Source organism: Marmota marmota, unplaced genomic scaffold, assembly GCF_001458135.2.
Source record: "Marmota marmota marmota unplaced genomic scaffold, marMar, whole genome shotgun sequence".
Taxonomy (NCBI): Eukaryota; Metazoa; Chordata; class Mammalia; order Rodentia; family Sciuridae; genus Marmota; species Marmota marmota.
This window is the reverse complement of record NW_026000240.1, coordinates 36,254,673-36,274,851: the sequence shown is the minus strand read 5'-3', so window position 1 is coordinate 36,274,851 and position 20,179 is coordinate 36,254,673. Positions and strand designations below refer to the sequence as shown.

The following is a 20,179-nucleotide window of genomic DNA, read 5'->3' as shown; positions in this document are numbered from 1 at the left end:
CACCAAAAAAAAATAAATAAATACAATAAAGGGGAGCTGGGGATGACTCAAGCGGTAGCGCGCTCGCTTGGCATGCATGTGGCCCGGGTTCGGTCCTCAGCACCACATACAAACAAAGATGCTGTGTCCACCAAAAACTAAAAAAAAAAAAAATATATATAAATAAATAAATAAATACAATAAAGGTATAGTATTCATCTACAACTAAAAACTTTTGAAAAATTAATTTTAAAAAGCTTTTATAGTATGCTAAAAAACAAACCAAATATATGCTCCCTTCAAGCAAATATAACCAAACAATATGAACAAAAAGCAGAAATGGCACATAATAACCACAGTGAGATGCCACCTCACATACATTATTAGTATGGCTACTATCAAAAAAATAAATGGGCCATGTCAATGTTTATAGAAGCTCAATTCACATAGTTAAAGTTCCATAGCTGAACTATGGAACCAACCTAGGTATCCTTCAATAGATGAATGGATAAAGAAAATGTGGTATATATATTCAATGGAATATTACTCAGCTTTAAAGAAGAATGAAATATGGCATTTGCTGATAAATGGATGGAGTTGGAGAATATCATGCTAAGCCAAATAAGCCAAACTCAAAAAGCCAAAGGCCAAATGTTTTCTCTAATATGTGGATGCTAATTCACAATGAGGGCAGCAGGACACTAGAGAAGAATAGAGTTACCTTAGATTAGGTAGAGGGAAGTGAAAGGAGGGGAGGGGAGGGGAGAGGATGTGGGGATAGGAAGGATAGTAGAATAAAACAAACATTATTCCTTTATGTATATATATGACTGCATGACCAATGTGATTCCACAACATGTACACTCAGAAAAATAAGAAATTATAACCCATCTATGAGTGATATATCAAAGTTCATAAGTGCATTCTACTGTCATGTATAACTAATTAAAACAAATTTTAAAATAATAATAATAATATAATAATAATAAACGGACTGGGATTATGGCTCAGTGGTAGAACACTTGCCTAGCATGTGTAAGGCACTGGGCTTGATTCTCAGCATCACATATAAATAAATATCAACAACTAATAAAATATTTTAAAAATAATAGTGGCACATGTTTGTAATTCCAGGAAATTGAAAGGCTGAGGCAAGAGGATCACAAATTCAAGGCCAGCCTCAGAAACTCAGCATGATCCTATCTCAGAATAACAAAAAAAAAAAAGAAAGGTTGTGGGAATGCAGCTCAGTTACAAAGTGCCCCCTGGGTTTAATCTCTAATAATACGAGGGGGGGGGGGAATAACACATATTGACAAGGATATGGAGAAACTGAACATTTGCACATCATTGATGGGATTGCAAAATGTACAGTTGCTGAGGAAAACAATATAGCAGTTCTTCAAAAAAAATAAAAATAGAATTACCACACGATCTAGCAATTCCACTTCTAATTATGTACCAAAAAGAACTAAATTGAGAACAGTATCTTGAAGAGATATTTCTACACTCATATTAACAGCAGCATTATACATAAGAGCTATAAGCTGGAAGCAACCAAACTGTCCATCAACAGATGATTGGGTAAGTAAAGCATCATATGAATATACAAACAAAGGAATATTTTCAGCTTTAAAAAGCAAGGAAATTCTGACACATGCTACAACATGGATGAATCTCGAGGACAGTATATTAAGTGAAATAAGTCAGTGATAAAAAGGTACTTAAAGTAATCATAGTTTTAAGGACAGAAAGTGGTTGCCAGGGGCTAATGGGAAGTGAATAATGAAGAGTTATAATGTAGTGGGTACAGAGTTTCTGTTTTACAAGATGAAAAGAGTTCTGGAAATGGACGACAGTGATTGTTATGCAACAGTGTGAATGTATTTAATCCCACTGAAAAATACACTCAAAAAAAAAATGGTTAAAATAGGCCAGGTGCAGTAGGGCATGCCTGTAATCCCAACTACTCAGGAGGCAGAGGCAGGAGAATTCCAAGTTCAAGGTCAATCTGTGTAAACTTAGTGAGATCCTATCTCAAAATAAAAATTTAAAGGGATGAGGATGTAGCTCAGTGGTAGAGTGCCTTGTATCCAATCCTTAATATTGAAAAAAAAAAATTACAAATTAAAACAAGATTGTTAGGGCTTGAGATGTTTCTGATGATTGAGGAGTTGCCTAGAATTTGTAGCAAAGGAGCTATGGTGGTCATGAAACAGAGATACAGCCAGTGAAAGCCAGTTATCTCCTCTTGGGGACCACCATCAATAAGAAGACATGTGGAGCACCCTCAGCAGAATCAGGCACAAAATCCACAAGAACAAGAGCCACCCTGATCTATGGCCACCATCTGCAGAGGTTAAGAGCAAACAACTCCAACCAAGAGCTCATGAGTCCCCTCCCATCAAAATAATACAGCCAGCTGATTTTCTTAACCAAAACGGGGGGAAAAAAAGCAGAAGTAAAAATAAGTGAACTTAAAAACACAGCAATAGAAAGAAACTATCCAAAATAAAATTCAGGAAAAAGACTGAAAGGAGAAAAAAAAAAAAGAACAGAAGTCAAAAACAGATAAAACAGAAGTTCAGTGAGCTATGGGATAATACCAAGTAGTCTGGGGGTAAATATGGTTGGAATCCAGGGTGGGAAAAGGGGATGGCAGAAAACATATTTGAACCAGGCACAGTGGTGCACACCTGTAATCCCAGCGGCCAGGAGGCTGAGACAGGAGAATGGAGAGTTCAAAGCCAGCCTCAGCAAAAACAAGGCTCTAAATAACTCAGTGAGACCCGTTTCTAAATAAAATACAAAATAGGGCTAGGGATGCAGTTTAGTGGGCAAATGACCCTCAGTTCAATCCTTGGTACCCCCCAAAAGAAAACATTTGAAGGAATGATAGCTGAAAATTTCAAACTTTCTATTTAGAAGCCCACAAATAACAAATCTCAATGAAGCCCAAATAGGATAAACATAAAGAATCCCATATCAGAGCACATCATAATCAAATGCTGAAAATCAATGATACAGAGAGAATATAAAAAAGCAGTCAAGGGTTGTGGTTGTGGCTCAGTGGTAGAGTGCTTGCCTGGAATGTGTGAAGTACTGGGTTCAATCCTCAGCACAGCATAAAAATAAATAAATAAAATAGCCAGCATGGTGGTACATGCCTGTAATCCCAGCAGCTCAGGATGCTGAGGTAGGACAATCATGAGTTCAAAGCCAGCTTCAGCAAAAGCAAAGTGCTAAACAACTCAGTGAGACCCTGTCTCTAAATAAAATACAAAATAGAACTGGGGATGTGGCTCAGTGGTCAAGTACCCCTGAGTTCAAACCCCAGTACTCAATAAATAAATATAAATAAAGTTATTGTATCCATTGACAACCAAAAAAAAAAAAAAAAGCTGTCAAGCTGGGTGCAGCAATGCACACCTGCAATCCCAGTGACTAGGGAGGCTGAGACAGGAGGATTGCAAATTTGAAGCCAGCCTCACCAACTTAGTGCGACCCTGTCTCAAAATTTAAATTTTTTAAAAAAGTGCTAGGGGTATAGCTCTGTTGTAAAACACCTCTGGGTTCAAGCCCCAGTACAAAAAAAAAAAAAAAAAAAAAAAAAGCAGTCAGAGAAAAAGAAGTTACATTAAGTACAGAACAGAGGAGAATGACAACAAACCTTTTCAAACCAATGCAACCCAGAAGAAAATGGAACAACACCTTTAAAGAGATACTGTGCTGTTTCATCCCATTTGTGCCTCCCTTTCCCCTTTTCCACTGCTTTCAGCCCAGGAAGCTGACCATTATAAGACCATGAGGAACCCTGAAAGGAGGTTACAGGGAAGGAAGTGAGTGAAGTTAAAATGTTCATTCCCAGGCTCATTCTGTAATTACAGAGGTTGCTTTTAGCAATCTAGGTCCTCACCAAGGACCATCCCATTACACTGCCTTCCCTCTCTGCTCCCTGCCTCAGGTTCAGTATCCTCTTACTTTCTCTTCTCTCCTTTGTCCAAGGGGAGCAATGGTCCCTGCAGTTAGGAGGTCAACACAACGTAACAGGCCTGTGGTTTCCACATCCCCTGCCCATATCTTTGTAAAGAGTCCCTTTATAAACTGTCATAAAATTAGACTAATTAAAGTGGCCATCTGTTTTCTTTCATATCTCACAAATTCATAGGTAAGAGATTTAAATTACTTCACAAAAATATCAAAATAGGTAAAAAAAACAAACTATATAAAGCAAAATAGAAATGTGAGAAAAACAAAGTCATAATTATAGGTTTTGGTTTTGGTTTTGGGTTTGTTTTGGTACTGGGAATTGAATCCAGGGGTACTTAACCACTGAGCCACATCCCCAGCTTTTTTATACTGTATTTAGAGACAAGGTCTCGCTAAATTGCTTAGTGCCTTGCTAAATTGCTCAGACTGGCTTTGAACTCATGATTCTCCTGCCTCAGCCTCCTGAGCCACTGGGATTATAGGCGTGTGCCACTTTGCACAGCATAATTATAGATTATTTAGCATTCAACTATTACTTTATGATGAGGGGTAAACAAAAACTAAAGACAGAAAAATTTGAATGCTATAAAGAAGCTGAAATTAAAGAGTTGTACATATAAAAATTTTAATAGAAATTTTCAGCTACACAGAAAAGTAGAGACAATAGTATAATGAACCCATGCACCCACTTCTTAGCCACAAATATTAACAATACACAGCTAATCTTACTTCAACTAAACCCACACTTGCTTCCCCATTCCTAAACAATGAGATTATTTTGAAGGAAATGGTGATATGACTCAGAGGGAGAAATAAATAGAAAGTGAAAAAGCAGATACAGTAAAAGGCTGACAGTAGAATCTGGCAGGATTGGAGTTCTTGACTTCCATAAGCCAAGCTCTTACATAATCCCCTCCCCCTGAGTACAGGCAGAATCTGTGAACTTCTTCTAATCAACAGACTATTGCAAATGTGATAGGCTGTCAATCTCATGGTTATATTATAAGATTTAATTTTAGCAGATTTAACATTTCATTTAGAGAAAGAGAGGAGGTGGAAGGAGGGAGGAGGACAGAAAGAGAGAGATTGATTATCTCTTACTGACTTTGAAGAAATAAGCTGCCAAGCTGTGAGAGGTCCATATGGCAAGAATTATAGATGGCCTCTAATAGCTTAGAACACCCTTACTGACAGCTAGGAAAAAAACAGGACCTTACAACTTCAGCAATGAGGAGATAAATTCTGACAAGTCAATGTGAACTTGGAGGAGATCCTGAGCCTCAAATGAGATGGACACCATAGCCAACACCTTGAGTGTAGCCTGGTAAAAACCTTAGCAAAGAACTCAGCCACACTTTGTCAGGCTCCTGACCTACAGCAACTGTGAAATAATAGATGTGTATTGTTTGAAAATACTGTTTTTGGTATTTGTTATGTAGCAACAGAAAAATAATACAGTAGATATACAGGTATTCCCATAAGTCTTTCAACTCTGTCATATGTTTCAAACAGTTCTGGAGGTAAGATGACTCAAGAATATGTTTTTAAAGAATGGACTAATGAGTAAATTTTAATTATTATCAAACAATTATCTCAAAGTACGAAGGCCTAGCCTAAGCCAGGCATAATGGTACATGCCTATAATCCCAAGTTGAGGCAGGAGGATCACAGTTTCTAGGCTAACCTGAGCAACTAAGTGAGCCCCAGTCTCAAAATAAAATTTATAAAAAAGGGATGGATCTACTGTTATGTACAACTAAGTAGAAAAATTAAAAAATATATAATAATAATAATAATAATAAAAAGGCTGGAGAGGTAGGTCAGTGGAAGAGTGTTTGCCTCATGTGTGAGGTCCCAGATAGGATCCCAAGAAACAAACCCACACAAAATCAAGTTCAAGAATAACTTATCACAATCAATTAAGGTTTACTCTAAGAATACAATGATCTGATACTAGAAAATAATGTTTCATTATCAATAGGTCCAATGAGGAAAAATATTACCTCAATAAATGATTTTTAAAACTCTTTAAAAAAAATGTGGAGTATGGTGGTACATGCCTGTAAACTCAGCAACTCCAGAGGCTGAGGCAGAAGGATCATGAGTTCAAGGCCAGCCTCAGAAACCTAGTGAGGCTCTAAGCAACTCAGTAAGATCATGTTTCTAAATAAAATATAAAAGAAGGCTGGGGAATGTGGATTAGTGGTAAAGCACCCCTGGGTTCAANAATCCCAGTAATCCAAAAAAAATAAAAAAAAAAAAAAAAAAAAAAAAAGGACACAGTGTACATGCAATATGTTGACTTGATTTAAGTTCTTTTTAAAAAAAAATTTAATTGACACATAATCATGTACTTATTTATGGAGACTAGTGTGATATTTCATCACATATATACAGTGTATAATGATCAAATCAGAGTAATTAGCATATCCATCACCTCTAACATTTATCATTCCTTTGTGTTAGGAACATTCAAAATTCTCTCTAGCTATTTTGAAATATACAGTTGTTAACTACTATCACATCCTATTGTTTTGTGGAACAGAACTTATTTCTACCTAATGTGTAGATTACCATGATTCACACTTTTTCTCTCCCACCCAGATTACCCATGATTCACACTTTTTCTCTCCCACCCGCTTTCCAGCCTGGATCCTCTGTTCTTATTCTATAAGATCACTTTTTTTAAGATTCCACATATTGGGCTGGGGATGTGGCTCAAGTGGTAGTGTGCTCGCCTAGCATGCGTTGAGGCACTGGGTTCGATTCTCAACACCACATAAAAACAAAATAAAGATATTAAAAAAATATATTCCATGTATGAATGAGATCATGTGACCTTTGCCTTTCTGTGGCTGGACTATTTCATTTTTCATGACGTCGTCTAGGCTCATCCATATTGCTACAAATGACAAGATTTCTGATTTAAGTTCTAATTTAAACAAAACAACTATAAAAAATTTTATAAGACAATCAGAGGAATTTTTTTTTTTGAGGTTTCATAATGACAATACAGTTACAGTAATGAGAAAAAAAGTCCTTAATTTATTTCTAGAGATATATACTGAATTGAAACATTCTGCCTGGATTTGGGGGGATGGAGATTAAACACATATGTTGAACATGTTGAAGTTGGTATTCTTCATCATAATATTCTCTTGATCTTTATGTATAACTGAAATTCCCTATAAAAAAATTTTAAAATAAATCAGGACAGAATCATCTCAGTCATCTATTACCTTTCCAAAGGATGGAAGCCTAAAGGACAGGTCCATTAAATTAAGCACGAAAGGGCTGGGGATGTGGCTCAAGTGATGGCGCGCTCGCCTGGCATGCGTGAGGCCTGGGTTCGATCCTCAGCACCATATACAAACAAAGATGTTGTGTCCGCCGAAAACTAAAAAATAAATATTAAAATTCTCTCTCTAAAAAAAAAAAAAAAATTAAGCAACAAAAAGAACATGTACACTGCTCATCACATACTCTTGCCAATGTAATAATATGAAACAGAAACACAAGATACCTAAATTAGGAAGGAAAAATCTGGATTATCCTTATTTCAGATAATAGCTCCTCAAGAAAATCCACAAAAATCAACTGGAAACTTACTAGAGTAAAAAAAAATCTGGCTATGAGTTTTGGGTGGACTGGGAATAACCAGACAGAGCTAGACTCTAAGGAAAAAGACATCAAATTTTTCTGTGCCCACGTTCCCCTCCTCCCCTCCTGTTACTCAGGAATCTGGGCCTCTGGAACCTCTCAGGGTCCCTTGAGCCTCCACTCTCTCCCTTTCTACCAGCCATACCTTGTCAGCTTATACCTGGCCAGGTTCACCTCTGAGCCTCCTTGCCGTCCATTCACTTCCCACCCATTCCCACCGGGCTCCAGCCCCACCAAGCTCATATCAAGAAGCCTGGTGACACTGTTGACATACAAGTGGTTAATTTGGAGCCTGACCTCAGTGCCTCATTCCCAAGTATCAGCCCTCCCTGATACTGTGTCCTTCTTTCTGCCTTGATTTCCAAAGGATCCCATCAGCTTGGTTTCCCTTCCACTTCATTAGATGGCTATTTAAAGGCTTCTCCTTAACCCTTAAATGTTGAGGTTTCCCAGGACTTTTTCCTGAGCCCTGCTTCGTCTCTTTCTACCCTCTTATCCATTCCACAATCTCAAGTATCATGCCTATATGGAGATGAACAAGCTCAACTCTCTCTTAAGAGATCAAACTGTCTCTTAGGTATCTGTTTTTTAATATTTCCCAGGAATTCCTTTCTCTCATTCAGTGCATATTTACTGAGCATCTACCATGTGGGTAAAGAAAAAGACAGCTTGCTCTAGTGTGAGTTCATCATTTTCCTTGCTCCAGAATTCATCCCAGTGACTGGAAACCTACAGTCATCCTGGATACTTTTTTCCCTTTATCCCCACAAGTTCTACCACTTCCCTCTCTGGTCCTGGTCCTGAGAACCTGGCCATAGTTCCTTGGCACAGGGTGGGCTCACATAAGTTTGAAGGATGAATAAACATCCCTCAAATCCATCCATTCCTCCCTCTATCACTGTCATCACCCAAGTTTTAGATGTAAACACCTTACCAATCCACTCAAGTGCTCCAACTAGTCTCCTTCCCCAGCTCATCTCCCACTTCACTCCAACAAAAACATTCTCAACATGAGTTGAGGTGATCTTTCTAAGATTCAAATCTGATCCTGTTAGAGACTTCTGCTTCAGGCAATGGAAAACTAGCTTGTTTCAACCAACTAGAAACAAGAGCAACTAGAAAAACCAGAGAGAAAAATTTTTTTTAATCTGTTTGATATCATCATAGAGTTACCAAGATAGAGAGGACTTGAGAGGTCAAGATCTTAGAGCAAAGGGAGGTCTAAAGAGGTGAAGTTGATATGTGATACGTATCACTTTTTCTTTTAGATTTTGCCAATCTGAAAGTGGAAGCTGAAAGGTAAGAAGCCAAGCAGAAAATAAGAACTGAGCAGAAGCTTAGTAGAGCTGTCAGCAGTCTTGGGCCAAAGAGACAACAACAACAAAAAAGGCTGGGCCCCTAGGGTTTTCAGTGAGAACCTTAAAGACTACACTCCAACAGTAAGAGTGACTTCAAAATTGAGTAGCCTCCACAGAAACCAAAGTACCACTTTGAAACAACTCTATTCCTGACTAAACTAAGGTGATCCACTAACTGCCTTCCAGAAGTAAAAATAAATCTTCTGGAGAAAGATAACATAAACTAAAATCTCAAATTATCTCCATAATTATTCTTCAAAATGTCCAGCACTCAATCAAAAATTACCAGGTATGCATTAAATCCAAAACATATAAATTACTCCTAAAAATCAACAAGAAAAAGAGCTGGGCAAGGTAGTACATAGCTGAAATCCCAGCTACTCAGGAGGCTGAGGCAGGAAGATTGAAAGTCTGAAGCTGGCCTGGGCAACTTAGTGAGACCCTGTCTCAAAATAAAATTTTAAAAAGGGCTGGGATGTAGCTCAGCAGTACAGCACTTGCCTAGCATGTACAAAGACCGGGATTCAATTCCTAGTACAGAAAGAAAAAAGAAAAGAAAAAGGAAAAGGTAGACAATGTAAAAGGAAAAAAAAAAAAAAAAAAAGCAAAAGATCTCACATAAGCTTCCAAAGAGCCAAAAAATACAGCAGAAACTACTATAATTAAAATAATGTGATAAAAAGATACATATATGTAAGAACTTAATATAAAATTAAGTAAAATAAATTGACAGAAAAAGTATAGATAAATGGCTATAGGTGGGACTGGGCTGTAGCACAGTGGCAGAGCACTTGCCTAGCATGTGTAGGGAGGGCACTGGGTTCTATCCTTAGCACCACATAAAAAAAACAAATAAAAGGATGGTATTCTGTCCATCTACAATTTCTGTTGTAGATGTATACTGTTTCTTCTGCACTTCAAAAAAAAATTTTAAATGGCTACAGGCAAATGAATTAACTGGGGAAAGAACAGATTTAAAGCTTTTATCAGAACATCAAAATAAATCTGGGGTTATGGCTCAGAGGTAGAGTGCTCGCCTAGTATGCATGGGGCACTGGATTCAATCCTTAGAACCACATAAAAATAAAATAAAGATATTGTGTCCACCTATAACTAAAAAATAAATAAACATTTTAAAAAATGAATTTTGATTAATCTAGTTCGTTTAAATGTAAGAGAAGGGGGAGTCAAAAAAACAATGAAGTAAATTAAAGAGAAAGTTTTCCCTGACACTTAGCACTGTGCTCTGGAAACAGGCAGGGCAAGGAAAGGATGGTAATTACCGCATCGATCTCATTGAGAACCTTCCACTGCTCATAAGGTACACCCAGTGCCTCAGCTGTCTGGATCGTCCTCTTCATCTGGCTCGTCCAGACCTTCAGATCCTTGATGTTCTGGTCACTGATGAACTGGGCCAGACTCTTTGCAAACTGAAACATATCACAGGCAAATTCAGACCTGTAGGTCCTGGGTTGCCCTAAAAGGATCCTATAGCCATAGGGTCCATGGGATCATGCTCAGCCTCAGAGAACACAGGTTTAGTAAAAAACATGAACTCCCAATGACATAGACTTACAAGCAATATTCTAGGGCACTCTCCCCAGGCCCTGAAAGCAGTTTCAGCCATGATTTGTTGATCCTCCCACCCCAGTCCATATGCCCTAGGCCACATGATCTTCCTGCTGAGGCCTCAATATCCCTCTAGACTATGGCACAGCTATCAGCCCCCCAACCCTTCAGCACTGCTGGGGCTCATGTCACTCCAAGGGTTGTAGAACTCTGCCAGAAAAAGGGCTCAGCTAATGACAGCTCACATGGAGACCAGAGTTCTAGGCATTTGCTAGGTGACTGATGACCTTCCCTACAGGATAGAAATATTCTAGACTGAATGAAGGTCATGAACCTCAATTGCACAGAAGCCCAATCATAGTACACACACATATACAGATATCCAGCCACCCAGAGGTACCAATGGGCAGGTACATACACACTGACCTCCCTGCCCCGGGGGGATAGTCCTGGGTCCCCACCGATCCGGCCCTTGAGGTTGAGCTCACTCTCCCCATGCCGGCAGAGGTAGATGGAACGGGGAGTCACATGGATGTTCATGAGGTAATATACGATTCGGCTCTGGATGTGGTCAGCTACACGGTTCACCACGTAGCTCTGCCCCACGTCCATGATCTTGATATAGGACAGATCCCTTTCCAGAGAGAAGGTAGAGAGAGGCCTGTGAGTGTGGCCAGGGACCTTAGAAGGCACACTGGCCAGCCACAGGACCCAGTTGTAAGGCCTTACATCTTCAACCAACAAGATGAGATCACAGCACTCAGGACCATTAGCTGGTGTGCAAGTAATAAGGGTGAGGCAGGAGCAACATACCACATATGACACACAGACAAGTCCAGTGAGAAGTGCTCAACACTAATCATGCTTACAAAGGTGACATCCAAAGCAGTGGCCAGTCATACCACATCATGACTTTTATTGCTGCTCATGTGTCCCCCAGGTCCCTTCTCCCCTACCTCTGAGCTCTCAATACACCGTCTGTAAGTTGAAACAAGAGACAATTTTCCCAAGGGTTGACCTGGGAGTAGCTGGCAAATGCAAAAGCTCCCCATGCTTCCTGGTCAGCTTTGCTTCCTCCAGAAAACCCCTCCCAAGAACCCAGTCCAGGTCATTTATATATACCAAGCAGCTGCCACACCCTACATCAGACAGCTGGTGGACAAGACAAGAAACACAGAAGGATGGTCTTGGTGGTAGCAGCTGATGAACCCAGCTCAGTTACTTTCTCTGGTTTAGACCTATATGACCCTAAAGCTTGGAGAACATACTTATGCTGGCAGGGGTAGGGACAGGCTGTGATCCACCTAAAAGGCCTCTGGATATTCACATTTGAATTCTGTTTAGTCCATGGGGCCTCAGTTTAGGGTTATTATTCTAACATTACCAACAAAAACAGCAATGTTTCCTGAAAAATCTAATAGGAGCTGCTCTAGAGGAGCCCCTATGTACAGTTGCATCATAGGACAAGGAGGCGAAATATGTGCTGGGGAAACCTGAGGCAAAACGAAAGCTACAGAGAGGCCCAAAGGGCTGTTAGCTCTATCCAGATCTGGGCTGGTTTCTAGAGCCCAGTAGACAAAAGAGAGATGTCTCAGGCCAGGGCCTGTCCAGAACTGACTGTTCTATAAACATTTCCAGAAACTATCCCTCTAACAGTTGCTTGTGTTCCTTAGTTCATATGCATTATATATTCTTATATGATTATACAGGACCTGGGCACACATCTATATTTCAGCCTTCCACTTAATGTTACACAACATATATTCTGCCATGCCTCTCCATAATTATGATTGACAGTTACTATGTAATATTTTACCAAGGGTTACACTGTTATTTACTTAACCACTGCCCATTTATGTGAAGAAACTGGAGTTGGCAAACTAGAGTCAGCAATTCAAATGCAGCCATAGGCTGTTTTTATAAACTTTTACTGGAACACACCTGCTTATTTGCATACTGTTTCTTTTGTACTACAATGGCAGAGCTGAGTCACTGGAACAGAGACTAGACACATTCCAAAGCCTAAATAAAATATTCACTATCTGACCCTTTACAGAAAATGCTTGCTGATCCCAGCTATAAGATCCTCCATTGCATGCCCCTTATGGACCTAAAGACCCCTTGCCACTCAATAGTCCTGCTTGCTCTTCCATTCCAGAGGAAGGCAAGTGGAGCTAACAAGCACTGATTGCTGCCCACTGTTCACAGGCAGGGTCTGGGTCTCCCTCCTCTCCCCAAAATAGATTGCACATTGAAAGAACAGTATATAATGTTTACAAATGCCTTGTAAGAAGACTCTCTGCACAAAAATTAGATTTGGTTTTATGGTAGAATAATAGGAAATCCTGACTCGCAGAGATCCAGAAGAGCTACCAGGTGTTCTACAAGTCACCTCTGGCCAACAATTTCTGCCCCAAGAAAAGAAACAAAAAAGGTCAGAACATCTCTGCCTTTTGGTGTGGTCTTCAGCTACCACCATGGGGAGCCACAAGGTGGCTACCAAGTAGGACTCCCTACCACTCACCCACTGTAGCTAGAGGACACAGCATTCTCCTCACTCACCTGTCCAGGTCCTCATCCAGTGACTCGTAGGAGTTCTCATAGCACTCAATGCGCCTCATGAAATCCTCTGTGGCCTCATCGCTGTCACGGTTGACATAGTCAGGACTGCCCAGTTTAACTTGCTGCAGAAGCCAAGTACAGAGTAAGGGCATATCAGGATTGAAGGCCAGTCAGAGATGATAAAGGAGACTGCTGGGCAGGGGGATGGGGAAGTCTGGGCCAGAGGCCAGGCCAGGGCTGGGGCCTGTGGCTAGAAGTTAGGGGAATTTTCCCGTAAGGAAGAGACAAGCAGCTCCCTGCTCTGAGTTCACACACAAGTGCCCTGAGATTGAAGTCCCTTACCTTGTTGGTCCAGGAAGGCCTATAAGCCTTTCCCAACCTGTCCTATCTCCCCAAGCCCACATGGTCATTCCTTAGGAAAACAAAACCCCCATCCCCACTCCTTCTCCCACTGTCCAGGGGATTATGGAGGGAGGAGTGGAGGGAGAAGGAGGAAAGAACAAGAATGAAGGTAGGAGGAAAGAGCAAGAATGAATGCCCAGGAGCCACACAGCTTTCCATGAGTGGTCCTCAGGGGTCCAGATTCATGTGACCCAGCTTTGGAAGCTACACTACTTCTCCACCCCCAAAATGTTCAAGAAGATCAAATGAAAGTCAGCCCAGAACCAACCCAAATCTGAAGAAGGGCCTCACTCTCACATGCCACCTTTTGTTTCATTATTGCCCCCAATGCACCACTCACCACGATGTTGGCAGCTATGACCTCAGGATCTACACAGATGGACTCAACAAAAAATGTCTGCAGCAAAAACCAGAAGCACCAGGGTTGGTAGGAGGGAAAACATCTTTAAGGCTCTGGGCCTTCTTCCACAGAATTCTCCACCCCACCCAGGGCAATGTGAACTAGCAGCCAGGCCCCGAGGCCTTTCTTTCAAGGGGGCGGAATCAGGGTCAGGGATCACAGAGCTAAAGAAGTATGGCCTTATCTTGGACTCTCCCATTACAACCTCCTTTCCCCCTGGAAAGAAAACCCCAGGAAGAGAGGAAAAAAAAAAAAAAAAAAAATGGGACCTCTCATCCCAAATTATACTCAGGAACCATGGAAGCCCAAAGCCCTATGTGCATCAGGAGACTCTGAAAGGTACCCCAGATGACCCAACCAAGGAGGGGAGGTGAAAAGGTCTCACCTTGTAGCCATTCTGTTCCCCAAAATTAAATATAGTTGCTCTCCGCTCTCGGGTGGTATTGGTTGCATCAAAAACCTAGGACCAAACTGGAGTTAACTCACCCTTTGCCCTGGGGAAAATACTTCACCAGGGGGCTGCAATGAGACCATCTCTGAGAACTGGATTTCTCACTAGGACCAGCTGCTGCCTAGATGACTGGCCTGGCCAGTCACCTGCAGACTTTCACAGATAAATGATTCAGTAATGCATATAGCAGTCACTTAGTTCATATGTAACAAATAGGAACTCCAGTAAAACTAGTTAAACATCGCGCTGTTGTTGATCCCCCAAGGTTCATGTTATGATAGTTCTCCAGAGAGGATTGTTATAAAAACAGCAAGTCTGGCCCACCCAGGTCTCTGGCTTCCTGTATCCCAATGTGATCTCTTCCTCCCACATGGGCTCCCACCTTGATGCCATTAGGCCCCTACGGAGACTAAACCAATGAATTGTCTGATGTTACATTTTCAGCCTTTAAAACAGTAAGCTAAGTAAACTTCTTTATAAAATGAAATTAGTCTGTCTCATATATTTTGTTAATGAAAAACAGATGAATATATAAATATGGGTGAACTGAATCTATTATTTCCACTCCATACTCAGATTCCAATAGGATAAAGAGAACAAGAGGATAGGAGATAGACACCTGGTGATGGACTCAGAGAAATGCAGAAAAACAAACACAAGCCAGAGCATATCCACTTGCCCTAGAATGAGGCATGGGCTTCTCTGAAAAAAGGGACGAGGGTGGAGAAGAAATGGGAAGATTGACTGGAGATCCAACAAAGAGTAGTAGGGCCTGCTCCCTGCCCTACCCAGCCAGACACTGACCCACTGGGCTCCTTATGAAGTGCCTGGACCTATCCAAGCACCCCTAGGTACAATGTAGCCATTAAAACATTCAATCAGCTTTTGCACTGTCACTTTTTTTTTCCATTTTTAATGGAGAAAATCATAAAACTTTATTGAAAGATATTTAAAAATGAAGAGCCATGTCATTTTCAAGGACAGAAAGATTTGATATCATTAAAATTTATTTAATACAATTCTAGTAAAAAGCCTAAAAGGTTTTTTGTGTAGCTTGAAAAACTTATTCTAAAATTTAAGTTGCAAATCAAAAAGGAACAATAGCCAATATATTAATGAAGAACAATTAAGCTGAGAAAACTAGTTCTAGTATAAAACTTATTTGCACATTTAGAGTGTTTAGACAATGTATATTGGTGTATGGGTATGAAAACATGTTAGTGCAACAGTAAACAGTATTCAGAAACAGACTCATCTCTATAAGGGAAGATATAGTATAAATGGCATATTTTAGATTGGTGGGGACTGCACCATCACTTTTTAAAAGGGGCATCCAACCATGGCTCGGTGGACATTCAAGCAAAACTTCTAACAAGAAAAATAAAACTACACTAAGATTTCATCTCATTCCAGTCAGAATGGCTATGATCAAGAATATAAACAATAATAAATGCTGGTGAGGTTGTAGGGGAAAAGGTATACATGTACATTGCTGGTGGAACTATAGACTAATACAAACACTCTGGAAAGCAATATGAAGATTCTTCAAAAAACTAGGGATGGGATGGGCAGGTGGTGCATGCCTATAATCCCAGTGGCTCTCAAGGTAAGGCAGCAGGATTGCAAATTCTAAGCCAGCCTCAGCAAAAGTGAGGTGCTAAGCAACTCAGTGAGACCCTGTCTCTAAAAAAATAGGACTGGGGATGTGGCTCAGTGTTCGAGTGTCCTAGTATCAAAAAAAAAAAAAAAAAAAAACTAGGAATGGAACCACCATATGACCAGCTAACCCACTCCTTAGTATCTTCCCAAAAAATCTAAAATCAGTATATGACAGCAATACAGCTACATCAATGTTTATAGCAGCACAATTCACAATAGCTACATTATGGAATCAACACAGATGTTTGTCAATATATGAATGGATTAAGAAATTGTGATATATATATATATGCTAGAGATGTTGAACATTTTTTCAAAATTTGTTGAGCATTCATATTTCATATACATATATCACAATACATATGTAATATATACATATGTCACAATTTCTTAACATATATACATATGTACACACACACACACACACACACTGCAGTAATGGAGTTCTATTCAGCCATAAAAAAGAATGAAATAATAGTATTTGCCAGTAAATGAATGAAAATGGAGAATATCATGCTAAGTGAAATTAGCCAAACTCAGAAACTCAAAAATCAAATATTTTCTCTCATATGTGGAAGTTCAAATAAAATAAAAGCAAGGGGGAGGGAAGAATAGGATAATGTAAAGAACCAATCAAAAATAAATTAATATAATATGGAAGTCTAGCAGAGTAGAGGAAGAAAAATGGAAAAGGGGAGGGAGGATGGAAGGGAAAAGGGGGAGGATCATGAACTGAAATAATTTCCATGTATGTATGAGTTTGTCAGGATGAACAACTACCACGTGTAACTCTAAAGCTCTAATAAAAGAAAGAAAGAAAAGAAAAACAAAGACTAGCCAAGTACCTGCCTATAATACCAACAACTTGGGAGGCTGAGGCAAGAAGATGGAAAGTTTAAGGCTAATCTCAGCAATTTAGTGAGACCCTGTCTCAAAAGAAAATTTTTAAAGGACTGAGGATGTAGCTCAGTGGTTGAATGTCCCTTGGTTCAATACCCAGTACTGAAAAAAAAAGAAGGAAAGAAAAAGAGAAAATCAAAGAAAACAAAACAAAAAAAGGTACTTGAAGAAAATGAAAACAGGACATAGAACAGAAGAAAACATTAAAAAGAAAAAAAAAAGCTGGGCACAGAGGCGCACGCCTGTAATCCCAGTGGCTTGGGAGGCTGAGACAGGAGAATTGCGAGTTCAAAGCCAGCCTCAGCAACTGCAAAGGTGCTAAGCAACTCAGTGAGAACCTGTCTCTAATAAAATACCAAAAAATAGGGCTGGAGATGTGGCTCAGTGGTCAAGTACCCCTGAGTTCAATCCCCAGTACCAAAAAGGAAAAAAAAAAAGAAAAAGAAATCTTATAAAATCCCAAAGAGAGATACAGAAGGATATAGTAACCACGAAACAAGAACAAACTTCTAAAAACTGAACCACTTGCCAGATGTGGTGGTGCACGACTGTAATCCCAGCAGCTTGGGAGGCTGAGGCAAGAGGATCATGAGTTCAAAGCCAGCCTCAGCAATTTAGTGAGGCCCTAAGCAACTCAGTGAGACCCGGCTTAAATAAAATACAAAAAATGGGATATGGGGATGTGGTTGAATGCCCCTGAGTTCAATCCCTGTACCCCCAACCCGCCTCAAAAAAAAAAAAAAAACAACCTGGACTACTCAGAGAAAAAGAAAAGTATAATCACTGATTTTCTTTCCTTTTTTTTTTTTTTTTTTGTAGTGCTGGGGACTGAATCCAGGGCCTTGCATATACTAGGCTAGTTCTATAACAATGAGATACATTCCCAGACCCTGAAATTTTAAAAATATTCAACCACTTATAATGTTGAGGAAGTCTGCCTCAAAACAAAAAAGACAGAGAAAATGAGGTGGGGAAACAAAATTAGGGATCAAGCTTAGCATGTAGCCATCAGGAATCTAGAAAAAGCAGCTCAGAAATGGGAGAATTGAGAAATGAGTTGCCAGAAAGTAGCACAGGTTTATCAAAGACATAATGTATGACAATTTCCCTGATATGGAAGATATGGCAAGGGCCCCCTAAAAGACAACAGGGTAGAGGAGAGAAGACCTAACATAAGGTCCTTTGCCTTGAAGACCTAAAGTTCTCCAAAAGGGAAAGGAGCATGAAAAGTCCCCAGATCATTTCAATAGATGAACCTTATACAAAGATCAAGAAATCAACAACATAAGATTTCTGTGTGGTCTCTCTAGAAGCTTTAAAACAAGGTTGTAAAAAGTTTTTGTAACCTAAAATTCTCTACCCAACCATGAAATGTGAGGATGAAGAAAGAGAAGGAAGGGAGGGGAGAGAAGAGAGACAGGGAGTAGGAGAAGACATTTCTGATATGCAAACCTTCATACACTTTTCTTCTCAATTACTTTTCTTTATTTTTTTATTTTTTTATATTTTGGTACTGGGGAATAAATCCAGGGGTGCTTAACCATGAGCCAGATCTCCAGTCCTGTTTTATATTTTATTTAGAGACACGGTCTCAATGAGTTACTTAGGGCCTTACTAAGTTGCTGAGGCTGGCTTTAAACTCATGTTCCTCCTGCCTCAGCCTCCCAAGCCCTTCCCAAGCCACTGGGATTATATGCATGCACCACCACACCCAGCTCCTCATGTACCTTTCTTAGGAAGCTCCTGGAAGATGTGCTTCAACAAAGCAACTCAGTAAACAAAGCTAAGGAAGACATGAGATCTAGAAGCAGGGGATTCAACCCAGGAGAGAAGAGAACTCCCAGGGTGACAGCTGTGCCACAGGCACTTTATCCATATTGAAGCCAGGGGACAAAGAGCTCCAGGAGGAATAACTCCAAGTAGAAAGCAGAAGGGAAAGAACAACTCCCATGTTTGGAAGTAGAGGGCTGAGCTAGAGCCTTTCCCTGCTGACACCCTAGCTCAGACTTGCCCCACCCTTCCATCTTACTGCAAGGGCCCCCACATAGTAGAATTTCCTTCCTGGGACTCAGCTGGTTCCTGGAACAGGCAGTAAATGCTAGGCAGGACTTCCCACACCTGGAGAAATCACTTGTGTCAAAAATTTAGGTGTAATGATAGCCCTGACTTCCCAAGGGAAGTCCTCTTGGGTTAAATGCAGTTACAATCCCTGAGGAAAACTCTTGGGCCAGGAGTTTCCTCTAACTTCATCCTTCACAGCCACCCCAAACTTCCTCCTCAGGCTGGCACCCAGAGGCATCTAGGGCACATGCACCCCACCTCCCCTTCCAGATGCCTTATGTGAAAAGGAGTAGATGATACACATGTATATGGTCCCATGTCTCACTCCAAGCTGTGACCAGGATTTCACACTCACCGCCACATGACCCCCCTCCTCACTGAGGAATCTTCGGACATCACAGAGGGCTGCCAAGGCACACTGCCTTTAGGAGAAAAAACACAGGGTCATCCCAGCAGCTTACCCAAGCTAAGAGAATGCAGAAACTTACCCTATCCAAGATAGGAAGGGGGATAGCTCTAGGATTCCTTCACTTTTCAAGGCTTCACTTCTTTTCCTGGCAATAATTTTAGTGTTTCACTAATTCTGCTCCTGTAAGGTGCAGAATTAGTGAAACGCACTCCTGAACATTTGGATTTTTTTTTTCCTGAGACAGGAATCTCACTATGTTGCCTAGACTAGTCTTGAACAGTGATTCTCTTGCCTCAGCCTCCCAAGTAGCTGATTACACATGTGTACCACTTCAGCCCTTTTTCATTTTATTTTGAGACAGGGTCTCACTAAGTTGCTTAGGGACTCGCTAAGTTGCAGAGGCTGGTTTCAAACTTAGAATCCTCCTGCCTCAGTCTCCTAAGTCACTGGGATTACAAACATGCACCACCATGCCCAGTTAGTAGAAATTTTTTTTTAAATACCATTTCTGTACTTTGCCCTCATCATGTCATTGTGTATAAATCCATGCTGCCACTTTGCCTTATTCATGATTTCTAACTGTCATGCATTTTCCCCTGATTATCAAAATAAGTACTTTTAGGGGCTGGGGATGTGGCTCAAGCAGTAGCGCGCTCGCCTAGCATGCGTGCGGCCTGGGTTCGATCCTCAGCACCACATACAAACAAAGATGTTATGTCCGCCGAAAACTAAGAAATAAATATTAAAAATTCTCTCTCTCTCTCTCCTCTCTTTAAAAA

The 20,179-nt window shown here is 40.3% G+C and overlaps 1 protein-coding gene across 6 annotated transcripts in view; it reads right to left on the bottom strand.

Moving 5' to 3' along the window:
* The window catches only part of Pfkfb4 (6-phosphofructo-2-kinase/fructose-2,6-biphosphatase 4), a 45,195-nt gene that overhangs the window by 12,635 nt on the left and 12,381 nt on the right, over positions 1-20,179 (bottom strand). For 5 of the 6 annotated variants that reach the window (XM_015487266.2, XM_015487264.2, XM_048794357.1 and 2 more), the window contains exons 4-9: positions 19,347-19,413; positions 14,306-14,380; positions 13,861-13,917; positions 13,119-13,240; positions 10,983-11,190; positions 10,271-10,417 (exon numbers count right to left, since the gene is read on the bottom strand). In XM_015487266.2, coding sequence (XP_015342752.1) covers positions 10,271-10,417; positions 10,983-11,190; positions 13,119-13,240; positions 13,861-13,917; positions 14,306-14,380; positions 19,347-19,413 — 676 coding nt within the window. The remainder of the gene's footprint in view (positions 1-10,270; positions 10,418-10,982; positions 11,191-13,118; positions 13,241-13,860; positions 13,918-14,305; positions 14,381-19,346; positions 19,414-20,179) is intronic. The other variant, XM_015487265.2, reaches the window with a different exon arrangement.